This window comes from Caenorhabditis elegans, chromosome I (genome assembly GCF_000002985.6).
Source record: "Caenorhabditis elegans chromosome I".
In the NCBI taxonomy this organism is placed as follows: Eukaryota; Metazoa; Nematoda; class Chromadorea; order Rhabditida; family Rhabditidae; genus Caenorhabditis; species Caenorhabditis elegans.
Window position 1 is genome coordinate 1,364,889 of NC_003279.8, and position 24,335 is coordinate 1,389,223.

The window sequence follows — 24,335 nt, forward strand, 5'->3', positions numbered from 1 at the left end:
ACGAAAAGATTTTTAAATTTTTTAAAATCAAATCTCGCCGTCCGTCGACGTTGAAATAGCTAAATCGAATTGAAAACGCAAGATAACAATGTGAATTGTATACTCAAAAACTTGACGGTGATTTCAAAAAAAAATAGTTTCCAGCCGCTCGACAAGTTGGTCAAATTTCAAATTTTAACTAATTTTAGGCCATTTTTCGAGCCGTCATAACTTTTTTTTGGAGAAGTTTTCAAGAAGTTTCACCATGAAATTCGGTGTTTTCAGACAATTTTGAGTCTAATAAAGTAAAGTAACCTTTAAAAACCGAAATTTTTGGATAAATTCTCATTTATCACGTGAATATTTTATTTTCTCTTCATTTTTTCTCCGATTCTGAAAATTTCCACCAAAAAAAAAAGTAATTTTTCAATTTTTTTTCAGTCACCATAACCTCGATATCAAGTCGTCGTGAGCCATCATCATCATCAAACAAAAGTGAACCGAACAAAATTAACCCGACTAACTGCCTAAACGGCATCACAAAAGACTGCAAAACGACGGGCTCACCGTGCATTATCACCGGAACCACCGGTGGTGAGCAGGTGGCGGCTGAGCAGCAAGACGGAGAGCAAGAAACGACAGCAGCAAAGTGCATGATTTCTGGATGGAAATCGAGAGAAAGTGAGAGGAATAAAGTTAGGCTACGTGATACTGATGGATTTCGGATTCGCGCCGCAGCGCTTTGTATTAAAGGTATCGATTTTTTTTTGTAAAATTATGAAATTTTATAAAAATAGTGAAAATTCAAGATTTTTTCCCAAAAAAATCAAATTTGTGTTGGAAAAACTAATTTTTATTTAAAAAATTAGATATTTTACCCCAAAATTGTGTTGAAGACAGGGGGTTCTGGCCTTCCTCATTGAATTTTTCGCGCTCCATTGACAATCGCCTGCCGGACTGGGAAAGCCGTGTACTCCACACGGACAAATACATTTGTTTTTACAACCAAAATCTAGCCGCGACGCGACACGCAACGCGCCGTAAATCTACCCCGGATATGGCCGAGGCAAAATGGCCTAGTTCATCAAAAACTCTTCCATTTCAATTTATGAGGGAAACCAGAAATCCGTCTAATTTTGAAATAAAATCTAGATTTCCAAAATTTTTTCAAAATTAAAAAAAAAATACTTTTTTTCGCATAAAATTAGAATTTTTACGCATTTATGAATTTTATTCAGAAAAATCGGTTTTTAATGGCATTTTTATGAAATTTAAAATTTTAGTGATTTGTTTTGGAAGAAAAATGCGGAAATAGCTAAAAATTGGACAAATTACAATTGAGTGATGTCATTCGTGTCGAGACCCGATTTTTGGTTACATTGTTACCGTTTGCGTAAAAATTTTAAAATAGAGTTTTTCAAACGGTAACAATTTAACCAAAAATCGGGTCTCGACACGAATGACATCACTCAATAAAAATTGTAATTTGTCCAATTTTTAGCTATTTCCGCATTTTTCTTCCAACAAATCACAAAAATTTTAAATTTCATAAAAATGCCATTAAAAACCGATTTTTCTGAATAAAAATTCATAAATGCGCAGAAATTTTAATTTTATGCGAAAAAAAGTTTTTTTTTTTTAATTTTGAAAAAATTTTGGAAATCTAGCTTTTATTTCAAAATTAGACGGATTTCTGGTTTCCCCACATAAATTGAAATGGAAGAGTTTTTGCCTTTTTTTTTTGCTCGGCCATATCTGGGGTAGATATACGGCGCGTTGCGTGTCGCGTCGCGGCTCGATTTGAGTTGTAAAACTAAATGTGATTTGTCCGTGTGGAGTACACGGCACTTTTCCACGCGTTATCCGGCAGACGATTGTCAATGGAGCGCAAAAATTTTAAATTTCATAAAAATGTCATTAAAACCCTATTTTTCTGAACAAAAATTCATAAATGCGCTGAAATTTTAGTAGAAAAAGTATTTTTCAAAAAAAAAAAGAAACAATTGAAAATTTTTTAGAAATCTCGATTTTATTTCTCAAAATTATGCTGAAAATGTTTAATTTTAAAGCGTTTCTCAAACCGTAATTTTCAAACTTTCCAAAAATCGGGTCTCGACACGATTGACGGCACTCCATGAAAAATTTGTAATTTTGTCCTAATTTTCTCCCTGTAAAAATTGAAAAGTAACACAGAAATTTGAATTTTACGCGAAAAAACGTTTTTTTTTTGCAATAAAAAATCCAAAGTTTTTTCTTTTTAGAAATTTTTGTTAAATTTTGAATTCTCATTTGAAAATTTAATTTTTTTTTCGAATTTGAGCCGCGAAACTTCAATACTTCAATTTTGCCGCAAAACCGTCCGAATTTTTTTTTAATTCTTAAAGTTTCTTTGAATATTTTACGATTTTCATTGATGTACACCTATGAAATTTTTTTAAATGAAAATCTACTAAAATCCCAAATTTTCCCCCAAATTGACGTAGATCAATCATAAACCACCAGGTAGCCCCAGGTTTCATATTTGTTTTCTTTTGCTTTTCAATCACCTGCTTGCAGAAAAAAAACGCGCGAAAAAATGCGCGCGCTCACAGAGTTCAAGTGGCTTGTAGGTTTAGTGTTCCCCATTTTGCTAATTTTCGTTGAGCTCTGCACGTTCTGTGATGGGGGATTTTCCTACGTGGCCGCCGAGCGGGAAAATTCGGCCATGGACTTTTCGGAACTAATAGTCAATTGTGGGAAGTTTCTAGACTTCAGAAAAAATTAAAGTTTGAGAAAAACTCGGCCACCGACCGAGCTCTGTCGAATTACTGTAGTGTGCTATATTTGGTTTCAATACAAAAATATATTGCTTTTTTCTAGATGGAAGAGATTTCCACAATTATTAGGCCACCGAAAATTTGCGGTCTTTGAGGCAACGCGGATTCTAGATCAGGTCGAATTCCGGATATACCATTTCCAGATCTGGCACAGTTCCAACGGCCGTTTTAGCAATTTTCACAATGAAAAACCAAGCATATCGGTTTTTTTTAAAATTTTTCATAAAGTCGAAAATTAAAAAAAAAAATCGTTTTCTTAACTTACCAGCCGTGGACCGCACCACCGGCGCGGCGCCCGACTTCTGGAGCTGAAAACTAATTTTTCTGAAACTACAGTACTCCTACCGTACCACTATTGTACCACTACATTACTATATCCCTACACCAACCCCAACTCCAGAAGCTAAAACTTTGCAGACTACAAAGACTACATAGACTACAAACTATGGACAAACGGAACAAGCGCCTTCAGTTTTCGGTTAAATTTCATAATTTTACACATTTTCAATTCGGATGATGCTTCTCAACAATATTATAAATCAAAAAATCAAAAATAATTTCCATAGAAGCCAAAAATAGCAAAAAACTGCTGTCCCCGCGAAACGAATTCCCGCGAATTCTGGAGTTTGTGAGGTGTCGTGCGCGAGCGCGCTCTAATAATTATGAACACTCCAGGAGGCCGTGTTTTGTTAAAGAAAAAAAATAGTTTTTTAAATCGAACTAAGAACTTTCAGTTATGTCTGAGCTAAATTTTGTGGAAATTCACAAAAATTGAGAGTAATTAGATGTTCAATTTATCATCATTTACTATATATAAAGCGCTTATTCCGTTTGTCCATAGTTTGTAGTCTATGTAGTCTTTGTAGTCTGCGAAGTTTTAGCTTCCGGAGTTGGGGTTGGTGTAGGGATATAATACTGTAGTGGTACAATAGTGGTACGGTAGGAGTACTGTAGTTTCAGAAAAATTAGTTTTCAGCTCCAGAAGTCGGGCGCCGCGCCGGCGGTGCGGTCCAGGATACCGTGCAAAATATTTTAAAAAAAACCGATTTTTTCCGTTCGAGACATTTCCTCAAAAATTTCAAATTCTCCCAACCCCGGTGGTCGATTGACCGGATGACGTGGAGAGTTCGTTTTTTCGTAACTATTTTTATTTGCAATGTGTCTGTTTTTTTTCCACCACTGCCCCCTTTCCTCCCACGCATGCTATTGATAGAACAGTGATAAGAGAATGTGGACGTCGATGACAAAATTGCATGTTTCAAAGACAGAGAAAGATGAATAGGAGAGAGAGAGTTCAAAAGATTGAGTAAAAGGATTAATAGAAAATTAGGGAACATGAAGCACTGCAACTTTTTCCTCACGAGGGACGAGGAAAAGTGGTTTCTAGGCCATGGCCGAGGGGCCGACAAGTTTCAGCGGCCATTTATCTTGCTTTGTTTTCCGCCTGTTTTCTTTCGTTTTTCACTGATTTTTTTCGTTTTTTCTTAATAAAACTGATAAATAAATATTTTTCGCAGATGCTAAAACAATTTCCAAGTAAAAAAAGCATGTATTCAGTGGGCAAGCAGCGGTGAAAGTGGGCATTGTAATATGATGGATTACGGGAATACAAAACCTAAACTTTTTCTGAAACATGATACATATGCTGCTTAGATGCTGAGACTACCTGATTTTCATAACGAGACCGCTGAAAAAGTTTTGAGGTTTCCAAAATTCAACTTTTTTGGTGAAAAAGTCGAGATTTTCGCACAAAAAGTTGAATTTTGAAAACCTCAAAACTTTTTCAGCGGTCTCGTTATGAAAACCAGGTAATTTCAGCATTTAAGCGGCATATGTATCATGTTTCAGAAAAAGTTTAGGTTTTGTATTCCCGTAATCCATCATATTACAATGCCCACTTTCACCGCTGCTTGCCCACTGAATACATAATTTTTTTACTTGGAAATTGTTTTAGCATCTGCAAAAAATATTTATTTATCAGTTTTATTAAGAAAAAACGAAAAAAAATCGATGAAAAACGAAAGAAAACAGGCGGAAAACAAAGCAGATAAATGGCCGCTGAAACTTGTCGGCCCCTCGGCCATGGCCTAGAAACCAATTTTCCTCGTCCCTCGTGAGGAAAAAGTTGCAGTGGAAGATTAAGCCTAAAAATGAAAATTTCTAGACGAAATCTTTTCCGAGATAAAAATGTGAGAGCTGTATAATTGAGATTTTTGCAAAAATTTTCATTTTTTTTTTGAGTTCTAAAAAACCTAACATTTATTAGAATTTTCTGTTTCGGGATTTGAAACTTCTCAACAAGTCGCGTGTGAAAAATTAGGTAAAAATGAAATTTAAGGACAGTAAATAGAATTTATATTAGAAACTGAAGTATAGTGAATTTTCAGTGTTTTCCCTGAAAATTGGATTTTCTTTTCAGAAATATGTGCATTTTGCGCTAAGAAACTAGAAAAATTTTTAATTTTTGCTCTGAAACTTGAGTTTTTTTTTTGAAGATTTTCGCAAAAATCTGGGATTTTTTCGAGTTCGAAACTGAAATTTTCAGGTTATGTCTGCCTGAGGATCTGAAAAACACGCTACAAATATCTTTTTTTGTTTCCAAATTTTTGCTTCGATATTGCTATTATTACGGGAACACAAAATTCAAAGAATGCGTTTTGCACAACATATTTGACGCGCAAAATATCTCGTAGCGAAAACTACAATAACTCTTTAAATGACTACTGTAGCCCTTGTGTCGATTTACGATCTCTTTTTTTCCGAAATGATTTAATAGTTTCAAAAATCGAGATCCGGGAATTCGACACAAGAGCGCTACAATAGTCATTTAAAGAATTACTGTAGTTTTCGCTACGAGATATTTTGCGCGTCAAATATGGTGTGTAATACGCATTTTCAGAATTTAGTGTTCCCGTGATAATTCTAAGCACTTTTATTTTATATATTTCAGAATATTTGACTTTTTTTTTTCCTATTTTTAGCTATTCTGGTAATACAAAAACCAATGTTTTTCGTCTGAAAATGTTGAAATTTGACGATTTTCTGATTTCTGGCTTCCCTCATAAATTGAAATGGAAGAGTTTCCGCCGAACCAGGCCAAGCCATATCTGTGGTAGATTTACGGCGCGTGTCGCGTGTCGCGTCGCGGCTCGATTTCAGTTGTAAAACTAAATGTATTTGTCCGTGTGGAGTACACGACCCTCCCGTCCGGCGGGCGATTGTCAATGGAGCGCGAAAAATTTAACGAGGAAGGCCGGAAACCCTGTGAAAATAAAATCAAAAAAATTTTTTTAAAGAAAATTGTAATTTCAAATTAAATCGTTTTTCGTAAATTTTCCAATTTTTCACTAAACAAAAACGGTAAAAATTCAAAAAATTTTCGCGAAACTGGGAAAAAATCTGGGGAATCTCAATTTTTCTTGATGATTCTAGTATTCTAAAAAATAGTTTTTCTTTGAAAAAATGTCTTAAAATCGCCCAAATTTTCCAGGAACCGGCAAAGAAACACTCGTTCTCCTTGTCAGTGGTGGAAAAGACGGCGGAAAATGGGTTGTACCGGGTGGTGGAATCGAAAAAGACGAATGTGCCGAAGAGGCTGCTCACCGGGAATTGATGGAAGAAGCCGGTGTCCGAGCTACGATTCTTAAGAAGATTGGCATGTTTCAGGTGCGCGGAAATCTGTGGAAAAATCAATTTACTATATATAAAGCGCGTGTCCTTCCGTCCGTTTGTAGTTTGTAGTTTGATCTTAGATGTTTCAACTCTCTTTTCTGTAGTTGGAAGAGATATTGGGTTAAGAGTTGGTGAGGGATAATGTCAAGGTACTGTAGTGGTACTGTAGAAGTACTGTAGGTATACGGTAGCGTTACTGTAGTTTAGGAAAAATTGAGTTTTTGTCTACAGAAGAGGTATTGGGTTGGGAGTTGCTGGGGGATAATGTCAAGGTACTGCAGTGGTACTGTAGAAGTACTGTAGGCATACGGTAGCGTTACTGTAGGTTAGGAAAAATTGAGTTTTTGTCCACAGAAGAGGTATTGGGTTGGGAGTTGCTGGGGGATAATGTCAAGGTACTGCAGTGGTACTGTAGAAGTACTGTAGGCATACGGTAGCGTTACTGTAGGTTAGGAAAAATTGAGTTTTTGTCCACAGAAGAGGTATTGGGTTGGGAGTTGCTGGGGGATAATGTCAAGGTACTGTAGTGGTACTGTAGGAGTACTGTAGGTATACGGTAGGGTTACTGTAGTTTAGGAAAAATTGAGTGTTTCCCTACAGAAGAGGTATTGGGTTGGGAGTTGGTGAGGGATAATGTCAAGGTACTGTAGTGGTACTGTAGGAGTACTGTAGGTATACGGTAGGGTTACTGTAGTTTAGGAAAAATTGAGTGTTTCCCTACAGAAGAGGTATTGGGTTGGGAGTTGGTGAGGGATAATGTCAAGGTACTGTAGTGGTACTGTAGGAGTACTGTAGGTATACGGTAGGGTTACTGTAGTTTAGGAAAAATTGAGTTTTTGTCTACAGAAGAGGTATTGGGTTGGGAGTTGGTGAGGGATAATGTCAAGGTACTGTAGTGGTACTGTAGAAGTACTGTAGGAAAAATTGAGTGTTTCCCTACAGAAGAGGTATTGGGTTGGGAGTTGGTGAGGGATAATGTCAAGGTACTGTAGTGGTACTGTAGGAGTACTGTAGGTATACGGTAGGGTTACTGTAGTTTAGGAAAAATTGAGTGTTTCCCTACAGAAGAGGTATTGGGTTGGGAGTTGGTGAGGGATAATGTCAAGGTACTGTAGTGGTACTGTAGGAGTACTGTAGGTATACGGTAGGGTTACTGTAGTTTAGGAAAAATTGAGTGTTTCCCTACAGAAGAGGTATTGGGTTGGGAGTTGGTGAGGGATAATGTCAAGGTACTGTAGTGGTACTGTAGGAGTACTGTAGGTATACGGTAGGGTTACTGTAGTTTAGGAAAAATTGAGTTTTTGTCTACAGAAGAGGTATTGGGTTGGGAGTTGGTGAGGGATAATGTCAAGGTACTGTAGTGGTACTGTAGAAGTACTGTAGGTATACGGTAGGGTTACTGTAGTTTAGGAAAAATTGAGTGTTTCCCTACAGAAGAGGTATTGGGTTGGGAGTTGGTGAGGGATAATGTCAAGGTACTGTAGTGGTACTGTAGGAGTACTGTAGGTATACGGTAGGGTTACTGTAGTTTAGGAAAAATTGAGTGTTTCCCTACAGAAGAGGTATTGGGTTGGGAGTTGGTGAGGGATAATGTCAAGGTACTGTAGTGGTACTGTAGGAGTACTGTAGGTATACGGTAGGGTTACTGTAGTTTAGGAAAAATTGAGTGTTTCCCTACAGAAGAGGTATTGGGTTGGGAGTTGGTGAGGGATAATGTCAAGGTACTGTAGTGGTACTGTAGGAGTACTGTAGGTATACGGTAGGGTTACTGTAGTTTAGGAAAAATTGAGTGTTTCCCTACAGAAGAGGTATTGGGTTGGGAGTTGGTGAGGGATAATGTCAAGGTACTGTAGTGGTACTGTAGGAGTACTGTAGGTATACGGTAGGGTTACTGTAGTTTAGGAAAAATTGAGTTTTTGTCTACAGAAGAGGTATTGGGTTGGGAGTTGGTGAGGGATAATGTCAAGGTACTGTAGTGGTACTGTAGAAGTACTGTAGGTATACGGTAGCGTTACTGTAGGTTAGGAAAAATTGAGTTTTTGTCCACAGAAGAGGTATTGGGTTGGGAGTTGCTGGGGGGGATAATGTCAAGGTACTGTAGTAGTACTGTAGATACACGGTAGGGTTGCTGTAGTTTAGGAAATTTTGAGTTTAAAACGTTTTGAAGAAGTGTTGGCTCGGGAGTTGGTAGGGAATAGTGTCAAGGTACTGTAGTGGTACTGTTGGGGTGCTGTAGGATTATTGTAGGATTATTGAAGTTTGGTGGAAAATTGCGTTTTAAGTTTTTGAAAGTGTATTGGCTTGGGAATTGGTGAGGATAATGTCAAGATATTTTGATAGTTTCTTGCTGAGAGTTGATAACATTTGGGAAGATGTGAAAGTTTCATTATTTTTTCATAAGACATTTTTAAATGATTGTGTCAAACGTTTCAAATGTTGCCAGTCGTTGGCCGCGCCGTAGGCGCGGTCAGCGGCTGGTTCATATATAAATTAAAAAATAATCAAATTTTGATCTGAAAAAATGAAAATTGTTTTTTGTAAATTTAAAATCCTAACAAATCTCTAAAAAATTAAAAAATTTCGCAGAGGGTTTTCATGGAAAAGCGAGAATTTTTTTTGGGGCAAAATTAGTTTTTAATGACGTAAATTCTGCATAATTTGATTTTTTTTTTTTCTAGAAATTTTGAATTTAAAAAAATCTGAACTTTTCGGTAATTTAACAAAATTTCAGCAACAAATTCGGCAAATAGGCAATTTGCCGGTTTGTCAATTAGCCGGAAATTTCAATTCCGGCAATTTGCCAATTTACCGGAAATTTTGATTCCGGCAATTTTTGCCGATTTGCCGGAAATTTCAATTCCGGCAATTTTTGCCGGAAATTTCAATTCCGGCAATTTTTGCCGATTTGCCGGAAATTTCAATTCCGGCAATTTTTTCCGATTTGCCGGAAATTTCAATTCCGGCGATTTTTTCCGATTTGCCGGAAATTTCAATTCCGGCAATTTTTGCCGATTTGCCGGTAATTCCAATTCCCGAAATTTGCCGATTCGCCGGAAATTTCAATTCAGACAATTTGTCAATTAGCCGGATATTTTCAATTCCGGCAATTTTTGCCGATTTGCCGGAAATTTCAATTCCGGCAATTTTTGCCGATTCGCCGGAAATTTCAATTCAGACAATTTGTCAATTTGCCGGATATTTTCAATTCCGGCAATTTTTGCCGATTTGCCGGAAATTTCAATTCCGGCAATTTTTGCCGATTTGCCGGAAATTTTCAATTCCAGAAATTTGCCGATATGCCGCAAATTTCAATTCCGGGAATTTGTCAATTTGCCGGATATTTTCAATTCCGGCAATTTTCCGATTCGTCGGAAATTTTCAATTCCAGAAATTTGCCGATATGCCGAAAATTTCAATTCCGGGAATTTCGCCGGTTTGCCGGAAAAAATCGTTTGCCAGAAACTCCTGATTTGTAAATAAAAACATTCGCAAAAACTGTAGAAATTTTAGGAAAAAAATATAAAAGTTTAAAAAAAGTATAAGAATTTGAGCTTTTAAAAAATATTTCCATTAATTCCCAAAAACTTTAGCTTCAAAAAAATTTTTAGCGCTTCAATTTTGGAAATGTTCTGTAAGAAAAAAATTAAATATTTGAAAAAAAACGGAACAAACGTACAAATTTTATTTTGTCAAAGTTTTCGTTAAAAAGAATTAAATTTGGAAAAAAAAATATATGAAAAGTATTACGGGATCACAAAATACTGCGAATGCGTACTGTGCAACATATTTGGCGCGCAAAATTATTAATATCTCGTAGCGAAAACTACAGTAACCCATTAAATGACTACTGTAGCGCTCCTGTGTCGATTTACGGGATCTCGATTTTCATGATGTGAATTAAATTCGAAAATCGAGACCCCGTAAATCGACACAGGAGCGCTACAGTAGTCATTTAATGGGTTACTGTAATTTTCGCTACGAGATATTAATAATTTTGCGCGCCAAATATGTTGTGTAATACGTATTCTCAGGTATTTTTGTGTTCCTTTGATATAATGGCGATTATTTTTAAAAACTTTTTTTTTTAATTAAAAATTTTTTTTTTCGAAATTATTTTTAAAAATCTCTAAACTCAAAAAAAATCCAATTTTCTTTCAGGACGACGTTCGGAAGCATCGAACACAAGTATTCCTAATGGAAGTATCAGAAGAACTTCAAACATGGGAAGAAAACGAGTACGGACGGCAGAGGATATGGATGAATGTACTGGAAGGAAAGGAGAAGGTTAAGCAGTCACATCGTGCAATGCTTGATGCTCTCACACTTCTTCGGTAGCCTCAGCTCAATTTTCATCAATCAAGCAATAAAACGGGATTCCTTTTTTTTTTTGAAAATTTTTTTGTTTCTGAAATTTGTTTTTTTTCCTAGCTTTTTTAAAGATGGTGTAGTCGAATTTTTTAAATGCTTTATATTAGACTAAAAATTGTCTGAAAACACCGAGTTTCATAATGAAAACTTTCTCAAAAAAAAGAAGTTCTGACGGCTCAAAAAATGGCCTAAAATTAGTTAAAATTTGAAATTTAACCGACTTGTCAAGCGGCTGGAAACTATTTTTTTTTGAAATCACCGTCAAATTCTGAGTATATAATGTAATTATCTTGCGTTTTCAACTAGATTTAGGTATTTTAAAGTAGATGGACAAAGAGATTTTTTAAATTTTTTTAAACCAAATCTCGCCGTCCATCGACTTTATAATACCTAAATGAAGTTCAAAACTCGGGATAATTAATTTGTATACTTAAAGAAGGAGTATCGTCAATGGGAAAATTGTTTTAAGTTGCACTGCAAGTTTTTCCTCACGAGGGACGAGGAAAAGTGGTTTCTAGGCCATGGCCGAGGGGCCGACAAGTTTCAGCGGCCATTTATCTTGCTTTGTTTTCCGCCTGTTTTCTTTCGTTTTTCACAGCTTTTTCCCGTTTTTTCTTATTAAAACTGATAAATAAATATTTTTTGCAGATGCTAAAACAATTTCCAAGTAAATAAATTATGTATTCAGTGGGCAAGCAGCGGTGAAAGTGGTCAATGTAACATGATGGATTACGGGAATACAAAACCTAAACTTTTCCTGAAACATGATACATATGCTGCTTAAATGCTGAGACTACCTGATTTTCATAACGAGACAGCTGAAAAAGTTTTGAGGATTCCAAAATTCAACTTTTTTGGTGAAAAAGTCGAGATTTTCACCAAAAAAGTTGAATTTTGAAAACCTCAAAACTTTTTCAGCGGTCTCGTTATGAAAATCAGGTAATTTCAGCATCTAAGCAGCATATGAATCATGTTTGGGAAAAAGTTTGGGTTTTGTATTCCCGTAATCCATCATATTACATTGCCCACTTTGACCGCTGCTTGCCCACTGAATACATAATTTTTTTACTTGGAAATTGTTTTAGCATCTGCAAAAAATATTTATTTATCAGTTTTAATAAGAAAAAACGGGAAAAAGCTGTGAAAAACAAAAGAAAACAGGCGGAAAACAAAGCAAGATAAATGGCCGCTGAAACTTGTCGGCCCCTCGGCCATAGCCTAGAAACCACTTTTCCTCGTCCCTCGTGAGGAAAAAGTTGCAGTGTTTTCCCAGATATTCACAAATTTTTCACACCTCAAAATATTCGGAGCAATAACCATTGCCAAATTAGAAGTATCCATTTTAGTTTTTGCAACAACTTCTTCTCGACTTAAATCCTGTAGTAATGCAATTACTCGCACAAGTACTAATCGATTAATTTCTGGTAATAAATCGACTAATCGTATTGCTTCAGCAGGATTTTCTGCAGCGACCAGCGCTCTTTGATAGAGAGTCGGAAGAATTAATGGAACGGGAAGCTGGCGGAGCCATAGTTTTAAAAGTCCCGCCGGCACATTTGCGTCGTGCATTTTTGGGGCGAGCCAACCGTCCAGTTGTCCTCGAGCTGTTGCAAGTTGTTCTGGATCCCCGGCAACTCTGAAATTCTTATTGTGGAATTAGGGGCGAATTCGAATTTTTTTTTTCAGGTCGCAAAATTTTTAAATATCGTAATCAAGGGTGTCATTTTTCAATGTTTTTCGGTTAAAATCGAAAAATCGAAAAAAGAAAAAGTTCAGAAAATTAAAGGTGGACTACGCTCAGTGGAGAAATTGCTTTAAAACACGTCTATGGGGCCACAATGACCGAATATTATGATTAAAAAAATTCAAAAAAATTTTTTAGATTTTATATGATTTTTTGAAAATTGGAAAAATCTCAGTTTTCACCTAATTATTTTTGAATTTCCGCCAATTGGATTTGTTCGGTGGAGCGCGCTTGCATTATTTTAATTAATTAATTTTATTTATTCTCGTTATTTGACTGAGTTTTTTTTCATTTTCTATGGTTTTTCCTCGGAAAATGGAAGAAATAAACAAGACAAATGCAAAACGTTTGTTAAAAAGTAATTGAAAATGAGTAAAAATCAGATATTCTGAGTTCCGACGACAACAAGCCTGAAATTAGTATATTTCACAGTTTTTTACTCATTTTCAATTACTTTTTAACAAACGTTTTGCATATTTGTCTTGTTTATTTCTTCCATTTTCCGAGGAAAAAACATAGAAAATGAAGAAAATCAGTCAAATAACGAGAATAAATAAAATTAATTAATAAAAAATAATGCAAGCGCGCTCCACCGAACAAATCCAATTGGCGGAAATTCAAAAATAATTAGGTGAAAACTGAGATTTTTCCAATTTTCAAAAAATCATATAAAATCTAAAAAATTTTTTTGAATTTTTTTTATCATGATATTCGGTCATTGTGGCCCCATAGACGTGTTTTAAAGCAATTTCTCCACTGAGCGTAGTCCACCTTTAACCATAAAATATGATTTTTTATCTATCATAATTTTGTTTTTATTGATAAGAAAAACATTTAAATTTCTTCTAAAAAGAAGAATAATGGCCAAAATATTGAGCTAATTTTTGAAAAATCGAAAAATGTTCGTTTTTCGATTTTCTGAAAAAATCGAAAAAACTGACAGCCTTGATCGTAATTATTGCGGAAAACGGTACTTTTAAAAAAATTTAATTTTCCAAAATTTCAAAATTTACTGGTTTTTCCTTGGGAATTTGGTTAAATATTTTTTAATTAAAAAATCCGAAATTCGAATTTTTTTTGGATTTTTAGGAATTATTGGGAAGTTCTCTTTTTTTTTTCTCCAACCCCCCTCAGCTCTGCATAGGCCTAAGCCGAAGCCTAAGTCCAAGCCAATGCCTAAACCTAAGTCTAAGACTAAGACTTAGCTTAAACCTAAGTCTAAGACTAAGACTTAGCTTAAGCCTGAGTCTATGCACAAGCCTAAGCTTCAGCCTAAGCGTAAGCTTATCACTAAGCCTATTTTTTCTTATTTATGCTAATTTTTGTTGAAAGCTGAACATTTTTCATTTAACAAAAAATTAATGTTGACTTTCAGTAGCAAAATTTTTTTTTTAAATCGAATTTTTTGTGGAAAACCGTACACTTTGTCAAAAAAATCTCAATTTTCCAAAAAATTTAAGAATTTATTGGTTTTTCTTGTTTTTTTTATTAGAAAAAATTAACAAAAACATTGAAAATTATATATTAAATTTTAAAAATTGCTTTTTCAGAATTTTCCAGAGAATGCTTCAAAAAAATGTGTCAATAAATATTTGATTTCAACTTTTTTGGAATTTTTTTTAAAAGTAATTTTCTAAATTTTATATTTTTTACTTGAAAAAAAAAACATTTTTCTCTTTTTTTTTCAATTTTTTTGCTTTTTTTCCTGATAACTTCGGCTGAAAAATAGAATTTGTCTCAATTTTTCCACTCAAAAACCCGTACCGAAACAGCCCTTCAGTCCTCCGGCCCCCAGATTGATAAAGGAGCTCAATAAGAGTAGTCAAAAGCCACGGAAGCTTCAACTCGGGGAATTTTTCAGATTGCATTTGCATGAGCTCTTCGAGTGAAGCCGAGAAGAGCGGCGGCCGGAATATATGAATTTTAGTCTCTTGAATTGTGGAAAGACTCGGTTTGAGTCGAGCAATCACTTTGCTCAGCCGTTTTATACATTGTTGGGAGAAATATGAAGTTGAGACTTCTGGAAGATCGAATATTGGATCCAAATGCTTGTTTAGGAACTCGTTAAGCTTCTCGTTGATCGCTTCTGTTGGGAAAATGAATGCAAGCACTATTGCTAGAAGTTCCCAGCCTCGTCTGTAAAAAAAATTAATTTAATTCAAAAATTTCTGATTTTCTAAATAATTTTTTTTCTCTAATTTTTAGCTGTTTAAAAAATTAAAAAATCATAAATTTTCCTATCGAAAAATTTAATTTTCAGCTAAAGTGGAAGTTTGAGGAAGTTTTTTCAACAAAAATCCCGTATTACGGGACCAAAAAATTTTGAGAATGCGTATTACACAACATATTTGACGCGCGCAAAATATCTCGTAGCGAAAACTACAGTAATCCTCTAAAATTTAGAGGGTTATTGTAGTTTTCGTAAATCTACACAGTAGACATTTAGAGTCAAATAAATGTCTACTGTGTCGATTTACGGAATTTCGATTTTTTTTCTCAATTTTCGTAATTTTTTTTCGCCATTTTTGTGTTTTTAAATAATAATTTATTGATTAATAAAATATATACAGTCGATTTACGAATATCTTTTATTAATCAATAAATTATTATTTAAAAACACAAAAATGACGAAAAATATTACAAAAATTGGAAAAAAAATCGAAATTCCGTAAATCTACACAGTAGTCATTCAAAAAAATACTGTAGTTTTCGCTACGAGATATTAATAATTTTGCGCGTCAAATATGTTGTGCAATACGCATTCTGAGTTTTGTGGTGCTGTAATATGAACCTCCATATTTTAAGGTTTTTGTCCTAAAAAGTTTAAATTTTAAGGAAAAAAGCAGAGTTGTAAAAAACAGGAATTTTCAATTTTTTCACTAACTTTATAAACTTCTAAATTTTTAATTGAAGCTCAAAAAATCAATTTTCAATATTGTGGGAAATTAATTTTTTTTTTATTTTTTACGAATTTTTCTTCAAAGAATCTGAGTTTTCCCGTAACTAAAAAACTAAAAAAATATGGTTTTTTTTTAAAGTTATTTTTCTAAGAATATCAATTTTCCATATTTTTTCTGGCTTAACTTAAATTTTTTTTTGTTGTAATTACTGATTTTTTGGTGTTTTGGTCAAAAACAGATGGTTAGCAAAATTTCCCTGATTTTATATTACGGGAACAATAAATCATGAGAATGCGTACGTCGTGGAGCATTTTATTTGACGCGCGATATCTCTTAGCGAAAACTACAGTAAGAATTTGCTAAATGCTACCGTAGCTTTTGTGTCGATTTACATATAATAAAGCATAGAAATTAGAAAAAAAAATACGAAAAAGCGATGGAAAACTGAAAAACTGCTGCTCTCAAAATTCGATAAGAAAATGTTTTTCTTTTTCTCAATTTCGTTCGTTTTGCTTTTTTTTTTTAGTTTACAGCGTGTTTCTTTCATTTACGTCGGTTTTTGTCGGTTTTTTTTTTATTTTTCTATTATTTTTTGCCTGTTGTGCATATTATTTGTCTAAACGACTAAAAATCATAATAAATTAAATCATATTAAAAAAATATTTGTTGTTAAAAAAAACCGACATAAATGAAAGAAACACGCTGAAAACTAAAAAAAAAGCAGCACGAAAGAAATTGAATAAATGGAGAGCTCCCGCAAATCGACACGATTAGGGCTGTTTTTTTGGTTTTTTGAGACCAAAAAAACAAAAAATAAATTACAACATTGATTCAGCCAAAATTAAACAAATAAGAACAAAAAACCTTCCGTTTGTTCAATTTTTAATATTTTATGAAGAATCAACAGAATATTTCATGAAAATTTTCGGTTTTGTCCCGTTTCATATCAAACATTGAATTTTTTTTGTTTTTTGGTCGAAAATTTTTTTTGCAACAGCCCTGGACACGATGCAAGCGCGCTCCAATGAGAATTAGGGGGGGGGGGGGGTGCACAAATGAAATTCGGTGATTTCAAGCTGAAATATAAAATCTGGGAAAATTTTTTGAATTTTTTCGCATAGATATTCGAAATCAGGGGAGCATTTGGACTCAATTAAAAAAATTTCCCAACTAAAAAATCGATGTTTCTCAAAAATAAAACCGTTTCTTAAAATTTTGCCCAATATACCGTATTTCTTCTATTAATATGGCTGCAATACTATTTTTCGATGGCCTTCCCGCTTGCAATACTAATAGGGAGGCCATATTAATAGAAGAAATACAGTAACTGAAAAACAAAAAAAATTAATTTTTTAACTGAATAAAAATTTATTTTTAGGATTTTTTTTTTGAGTTTTAACGAAAAAAAAAGGTGAAAAACGCAAAAATGCCGAAATTTCAAAAATTGAAGTACCGAAATTTGGGAAATATTATTAATTTACTCCAAATTTTCCCGATTCCGAATATCTAAGTGAAAAAAAAATTAAAATTCAAAAAAAATCCCCTGATTTTATATTTAAGCTTAAAATCGCTTGTACACCCATGAGATTTCGAATTTTCGCGCCAAAGATGCCATGTGTGTGTCGATTTACGAAATTTTAAATCTTTATCGGAAATCAGCATCCGATAAAGATTTAAAATTTCGTAAATCGACACACACATGGCATCTTTGGCGCGAAAATTCGAAATCTCATGGGTGTACAAGCGATTTTAAGCTTAAATATAAAATCAGGGGATTTTTTTTGAATTTTAATTTTTTTTTCACTTAGATATTCGGAATCAGGGGAAAATTTGGAGTAAATTAATAATATTTCCCAAATTTCGGTACTTCAATTTTTGAAATTTCGGCATTTTTGCGTTTTTCACCTTTTTTTTTCGTTAAAACTCAAAAAAAAAATCCTAAAAATAAATTTTTATTCAGTTAAAAAATTAATTTTTTTTGTTTTTCAGTTACTGTATTTCTTCTATTAATATGGCCTCCCTATTAGTATTGCAAGCGGGAAGGCCATCGAAAAATAGTATTGCAGCCATATAAAAAAAAAATTTCAAAAAAAAAACATTTTCATTTTGAATTTTTTTCTTTTTTTTTCCGAAAAACTGAAAAACAAAAAAAAATTAAAAATAGCTGATGCATTATCCCGCAAAAAATTTTTAAACTGAATAAAAATTAATTTTTTGGAATTTTTTCGAGTTTTAACGAAAAAAAAAGCTGAAAAACGCAAAAATTTCGAAATTTCAACCGAAAATGACTCCCTGATTTCGAATATCTATGTGAAAAAATTCAAAAAAATTTCCCTGATTTTATATTTCAGCTTGAAATCGCCGAATTTCATTTGTGCCCCCGCATCACTTTTTTCAAATGCGCGCCCAAAAAAATTCGCATTGGAGCGCGCTTGCATCGTTTCATTTTCTTCATTTAAATATTTTATTTATTTTTCGCCGAATTCAACTTTTTTTTTTCATTCATTTTTGTCGAATATTTTTCTAAAAAATTTTTTTTCGACAAAAATGAAAGAAACTGGTAAAAAAAAGCTGAATTCGGCGAAAAATAAATAAAATATTTAAATGAAGAACATCAAACGATGCAAGCGCGCTCCAACGCAAATTTTTTTTGGGCGCGCATTTGAAAAAATAGACGGGGTGGCACAAATGAAATTCGGTGATTTCAAGCTGAAATATAAAATCAGGGAAATTTTTTTGAATTTTTTCACATCGATATTCGGAATCAGGGAGTCATTTTAAAATATTTCCCAGATTTCGGTTTCGGTTGAAATTTCGAAATTTTTGCGTTTTTCAGCTTTTTTTTTCGTTAAAACTCGAAAAAATTCCAAGAAATTAATTTTTATTCAGTATTTTTAATTTTTTTTTTGTTTTTCAGTTTTTCGGAAAAAAAAAAGGAAAAAATTCAGAATGAAAATGTTTTTTTTTTAAATTTTTTTTTTATTGGGAAATTCTTTTCGTTCTTTAAAAACATTTCTTTTTTCGAAAATACTTTTTATGAAAAGTTATTGATTTTTGGGCAAAATAAAGAACTTTTTTTCAGAAAAATATTTTTCTAGTTGAAAATTTTTTTTCGGTTTTTTAAGAACAGTTTTTTAAATGTTACATTTAAGTAAATTCCAAATATAATAGAGAAACCTTTAACAACATCATATCCGGCTTGTTGAAGTAGACCACTCATATATTCAGAATCTGAAGTATTATGAGAACATCCCCACGTACGGACCCATACTTTTTGTCCGACACCCGGAACCATTGAATCAACGTTTGCATCGTCTGGTTGTTGCTCTTTTGGCACTTGTTTACGGGTTCTGCAAATGAATTATATATTTTCCGGCAAATCGGCAAAATACCGGAGTTTAAAATTTCCGGAAAAACGGCAAATTGCCAGAATTTAATATTCCGGCAAATCGGCAAAATACCGGAATTTAAAATTTCCGGCAAATCGGCAAATCGACAAACTGCCGGAATTGAAAATTTCCGGCATATCGGCAAACTGCCGGAATTGAAATTTCCGGCAAATCATCAAATTACCGGAATTAAAATTTCCGGAAAAACTGCAATTTGCCGGAATAGAAAATTTCGGGCAAATCGGCAAATTGCCGGAATTGAAATTTATGGCAAGTCAGCAAATTGCCGGAATTGAAAATTTCGGGCAAATCGGCAATTTGCCGGAATTGAAAATTTCGGGCAAATCGGCAAATTGCCGGAATTTAAAATTTCCGGCAAATTGGCAAATTATCGGAATTGAAATTTCCGGAAAAACGACAATTTGCCGGAATAGAAAATTTCGGACAAATCGGCAAATTGCCGGAATTGAAATTTATGGCAACTCAGCAAATGGCCGGAATAGAAAATTTCCAGCAAATCGGCAAATTCCCGGAATTTAAAATTTCCGGCAAATTATCGGAATTGAATATTCCGGCAAATCGGCAAATTGCCGGAATTTAAATTTCCGGAAAAACGACAATTTGCCGGAATTTAAATTTTCGGAAAAACGGCAAATTGTCGGAATTTAAAATTTCCGGCAAATCGGCAAATCGCCGGAATTTAAAATTTCCGGCAAATTGTCGGAATTGAAATTTCCGGAAAAACGACAATTTGCCGGAATTGAAATTTCCAGCAAATCGGCAAATTGCCGGAATAGAAAATTTCGGGCAAATCGGCCAATTGCCGGAATTTAAATTTTCGGAAAAAAAGGCCAATTGTCGGAATTGAAAATTTCCGGCAAATGGGCAAATTTCTGGAATTGAAAATTCTGGCAAATTGGCAAACTGCCAAAATTTAAATGTCCTGCAATTTTTCGAAAAAACTTGGATTTTTAAAAAAATGTTATAGTCAAAAAGAGGTGAGAACACAGCTTTCACCAAAAAATTTTTAAAAAATTTTTTTGGGAAGTTATACAAACTTAAGCTTAAAATTTAGAAAATTTAGAAAAATAAGGTAAAATCATTTTCGAGAATTTTCGAATAGGTAAGTTATTTTTATAACTTTAAAAATTATGTTTTCCCAAATTTCTTGGTTTTTTTTCAGAAAAACTATAATTTTTCGCAATTTTTTGATACAAAATCTCAAATTTTTACCGAATTTTAATCTCATTTGCATCTCTGCTCCCAACTGGTCCTCGTCCAACGATATCTTCGATATCCATATTTTTTGTAACCTTAAAATTGGCAAAAATCTGAAAAACTCAGTTAAAAATTGGTAATAAAAATAGGAAAATTCAGAGATTACAACAGAATAACAATTTTTTAAAAAATTAAAAAAATTTTTAATTTTATCAAATTTATTATTGATTTTTATACATTTTTTTTCGGTTTTTTTTTCTGAACTTAAAAAGAAAAATAATTAAAATTAAAAAAAAAGGCAAATTTCGGACAGAAGAGGTGATAAGCGAATTTTCGATAAAAATTGGGGATAAAATTTAAAAAATTTAAAAAAAAACTGAATTTGATTTGTGAATTTTTTTCTGGGAAGAATTAGGCTATATAAATAGTATTATGCAGTGAAAATGGGGGATTTTTGTGGGCAAAAAAAATGGGGAAAAATCAATGACTAGTAGCTCGGGAGAAACGGGAAATCTCCTTCATCCAGAAAAAAATATTGGGGAGATAGTGTGAGATCGAATGGAAGGTAATTTTTTTTTTGTTAAAAAATGGAAAAATAATCAAGGAAATAAAAAAAATTGCAGAAAAATGGTGGGGGGAAATTTTGGATTTTGGTGGAATTTTGGTGCAAAAAAAGGGAAATTTTCATGTTTTTCGGCGCGATTTTTAAGTTAAAAAATTCTTTTTTTTTAATTGATAAACTTGTGTAATTTTAGATTTAATACCAAAAATGCTGAACTTTTAGTCCAAAATTCGAATTTTTTTAGTCCAAAATTCGAATTTTTTCAGTTCAAAATTCGAATTTTTAGTCCAAAATTCGAATTTTTTAGTCCAAAATTTGAATTTTTCAGTCCAAAATTCGAACTTTCAGTCCAAAATTCGAATTTTTTAGTCCACAATTCGAATTTTTTTAGTCCAAAATTCAAATTTTTTAAGTCCAAAATTCAAATTTTTTAGTCCAAAATTCGAATATTTTTAGTCCAAAATTCGAATTTTTAAGTCCAAAATTCGAATATTTTCAGTCCAAAATTCGAGTTTTTTCAGTCCAAAATTCGAATTTTTCAGTCCAAAATTCGAATTTTTTAGTCCACAATTCGAATTTTTTTAGTCCAAAATTCAAATTTTTTAAGTCCAAAATTCGAATTTTCAGCCGATTCGAAACAATTTTTTGCAGTTTCAAATTGCGTTATTTTCACGCTTTTTCAAGAATTTTCTGAATTCAAAAACTTGAAAATGCCAATTTTCAGCACCAAAATTCTCCAAAACCCGATAAACAATTTAGGATACATTCTGAATAAAAGTGGTATCGTAGTTGATAATGAGCACTTTGAGGAAGCTCATTTCTCGCCGCGTATTCTCGAAAATGACACGTGGATCCTCGCTTTCGCATCTGAAAAATGATGAATTTTAGAGATTTTTTTTTCAAAATATTCGAACTTATAAACGCAAAATGTGTGCTCAAATGAACGAATTTCGTAGTGAAACTACTCAAAAAATTTTCAAAAAATTTTTATAGCGGTTCAAAATTTCGCAAAAAGTTACACTGATTTTTTAGTTAAAATCTCAAATTTTGGCCACTTTTCTGTGTTGCATCTGTGCGATGTTGACTTTTTTGGAATTATCGTCTTTTATTACATATATCGGTAGTTTATCTCATTCAATTTCGTCGATTAAGGTACATTTAAAGCCGATAGGTAACCAAAAATCATCAAAATTGGTTACCTATCGGCTTTAAATGTACCTTAATCGACGAAATTAAATGAGATAATCTACCAATATATGCAATAAAGGACGATAATTCCAAAAAAGCCAACTTCGGACAGATGTGACACGGAAAATGGGAAAATGTCGTTCAACTCTCCACCACGGGAAAATTTTTTGCGAATTTTTTCATCCCAAAAAAAGGTTCGATGCACCATGACAAGATCTTGAATACAACTATAACAGTTCAAAAAGTTAGGAGTCAATTTTTTTTTTTAATTTAAAACTAAAACATTGGATTGTGTCGATAATGAGCGCATTTTCAGATGGCTCTAAAAATGACCAAAAACGAAGATTTTGCAACATGAGTTCAACTCTCCACCACGGGAAAATTTTTTGCGAATTTTTTCATCCAAAAAAAAAGGAAAAAAAGGGACATTTAGACGATATTATTCAATTTTTGAAAAATTCCAAATTTCGCATAACTTTTTTTGTTTAAAATATATTAAACCTTATACATCATCAGCATTTTAAAAGTAACACACATTTGTCGAATGAGATCCTTTTATAGCTCTTTAAAGGAAGACTTACGATTTTAAACATATAGACCAAAAAAATAGGCTCGAATGAACGATTTTCGTTATGAAACTGCTCAAAAATTTTTTATGGTGAAAAGAAAAAATTAAAATTTCACCAAAACTACACTGATTTTAACTGAAATCTCGATTTTTGGCCACTTTTCCGTGTCGCATCTGCCCGAAGTTGGCTTTTTTTTTTGGAATTATCATCCTTTATTGCATATTTTGGTAGTTTATCTCATTTAATTTCGTTGATTAAGGTACATTTAAAGCCGATAGGTAACCAATTTCGATGATTTTTGGTTACCAATTCGGCTTTAAATTTACCTTTATTTACGAAATTAAATGGGATAAACTGCCTGCCAAACTATGCAATTAAGAATGATAATTTCAAAAAAGTCAACTTCCAAAGGGCTGCGACACGGAAAAGTGGCCAAAATTCGGGATTTTAGCTAAGATCAGTGTGATTTTTTCGAAATTTTGAACCACCATAAAAAATTTTGAATAATTTTTGAGAAGTTTCATTACAAAATTCGCTCATTTGAGCAAATTTTGGGCATGGCAAAGCAATTTTTTTTTCTTCAAAACTGAAGTTTTCTCTTAATATAAAAATTAGCGAAAATGTGAATATTAGTTCCAAAAATTATATAATTTCGATTTTTTTTTCCAAACTGTTCTCAATTCAAGGGGAAAAAATTGAAATTATGTTTTTTTTCTAAATTTTTATAGATTTTTTCAAAAAAAAAAAAAAGATTTTTTTCAAAGTTTTTGACAATTTTTGCAACTTTGTTCAAAAATTAATGTTTTTCACGAAATTTTTTTGTGAAAAACTTCAATTAAATCCAATTATTCCATTAAAAAAAAATCAAAATTTATTTTTTTTGATTTTTTCCGAGTTTTCAGAATTCTACATTGAATTTTGAAAAATACAAAAAATCATGGATTAAATAAATTTTTTAAACATTTATTTCTATAGTTTCCAACAATGGCAATTTTTTTTGGTTTTTTTCAGTGAAAAAATTGAAAAAAAAAAACTACTTTTACCAATTTTAAATGTTTTTTTTTTCGAAAGAAAAAGTCATTTTCTATGAAAATTTTTTAATTTTTTGTGTGCTTTTCCCAGATATTCGCAAATTTTTCCTCATGAGGGACGAGGAAAAAGTTGCATCTAGGCCATGGCCGAGGGGCCGACAAGTTTCAGCGGCCATTTATCTTGCTTTGTTTTCCGCCTGTTTTCTTTCGTTTTTCACAGCCTTTTCCCGTTTTTTCTTAATAAAACTGATAAATAAATATTTTTTGCAGATGCTAAAACAATTTCCAAGTAAAAAAATCATGTATTCAGTGGGCAAGCAGCGGTGAAAGTGGTCAATGTAAAATGATGGATTACGGGAATACAAAACCTAAACTTTTTCTGAAACATGATACATATGCTGCTTAAATGCTGAGACTACCTGATTTTCATAACGAGACCGCTGAAAAAGTTTTAGGGTTTCCAAAATTCAACTTTTTTGGTGAAAAAGTCCAGATTTTCGCACAAAAAGTTGAATTTTGAAAACCTCAAAATTTTTCAGCGGTCTCGTTATGAAAATCAGGTAATTGCAGCATCTAAGCATCATATGTATCATGTTTCAGAAAAAGTTTAGGTTTTTTATTCCCGTAATCCATCATATTGCATTGACCACTTTCACCGCTGCTTGCCCACTGAATACATAATTTTTTTACTTGGAAATTGTTTTAGCATCTGCAAAAAGTATTTATTCATCAGTTTTATTAAGAAAAAACGGGAAAAAGCTGTGAAAAACAAAAGAAAACAGGCGGAAAACAAAGCAGTATAAATGGCCGCTGAAACTTGTCGGCCCCTCGGCCATGGCCTAGAAACCACTTTTCCTCGTCCCTCCTGAGGAAAAAGTTGCAGTGCAATAGTTTTTTGT

The 24,335-nt window shown here is 33.0% G+C and overlaps 4 protein-coding genes across 4 annotated transcripts; 2 read left to right on the plus strand and 2 right to left on the minus strand.

The window, feature by feature from the left end:
* Positions 1-414: 414 nt before the first annotated feature.
* On the plus strand, positions 415-11,521 carry Y92H12BL.5 (diphosphoinositol-polyphosphate diphosphatase). Its single transcript, NM_170801.7, has 3 exons — positions 415-732; positions 6,286-6,461; positions 10,626-11,521. The coding sequence occupies exons 1-3, from the start codon at positions 633-635 to the stop codon at positions 10,800-10,802; spliced, it is 453 nt and encodes a 150-aa protein (NP_740784.1). The 5' UTR covers positions 415-632; the 3' UTR covers positions 10,803-11,521.
* Y92H12BL.6 (Transposase) lies at positions 448-510 on the plus strand (the record flags this gene model as incomplete). The annotated part of the gene is made up of 1 exon (NM_001361839.1): positions 448-510. A coding segment is annotated over one exon (63 nt), but the record flags the coding sequence as incomplete, so codon positions are not given.
* Positions 11,522-12,053: 532 nt separating the features above from the next.
* Positions 12,054-14,453, minus strand: gapr-1 (Rho-GAP domain-containing protein; the record flags this gene model as incomplete). Its single annotated transcript, NM_001377630.1, has 2 exons — positions 12,054-12,471; positions 14,344-14,453. The coding sequence occupies 2 exons, from the start codon at positions 14,451-14,453 to the stop codon at positions 12,054-12,056; spliced, it is 528 nt and encodes a 175-aa protein (NP_001364505.1).
* A 4,120-nt stretch (positions 14,454-18,573) lies between these two features.
* Y92H12BL.4 (MTTase N-terminal domain-containing protein) lies at positions 18,574-20,169 on the minus strand (the record flags this gene model as incomplete). Its single annotated transcript, NM_001377632.1, has 2 exons — positions 18,574-18,829; positions 20,102-20,169. The coding sequence occupies 2 exons, from the start codon at positions 20,167-20,169 to the stop codon at positions 18,574-18,576; spliced, it is 324 nt and encodes a 107-aa protein (NP_001364796.1).
* Between the last annotated feature and the right edge of the window lie 4,166 nt (positions 20,170-24,335).

Bases quoted from the DNA above. Each gene is read 5' to 3' on its own strand.
- Y92H12BL.5 (NM_170801.7), top strand. From the start codon at position 633: ATGATTTCTGGATGGAAATCGAGAGAAAGTGAGAGGAATAAAGTTAGG. The intron at 733-6,285 runs GTATCGATTTTT...CAAATTTTCCAG, and splicing joins CGCAGCGCTTTGTATTAAAG to GAACCGGCAAAGAAACACTC. The intron at 6,462-10,625 runs GTGCGCGGAAAT...ATTTTCTTTCAG, and splicing joins AGAAGATTGGCATGTTTCAG to GACGACGTTCGGAAGCATCG.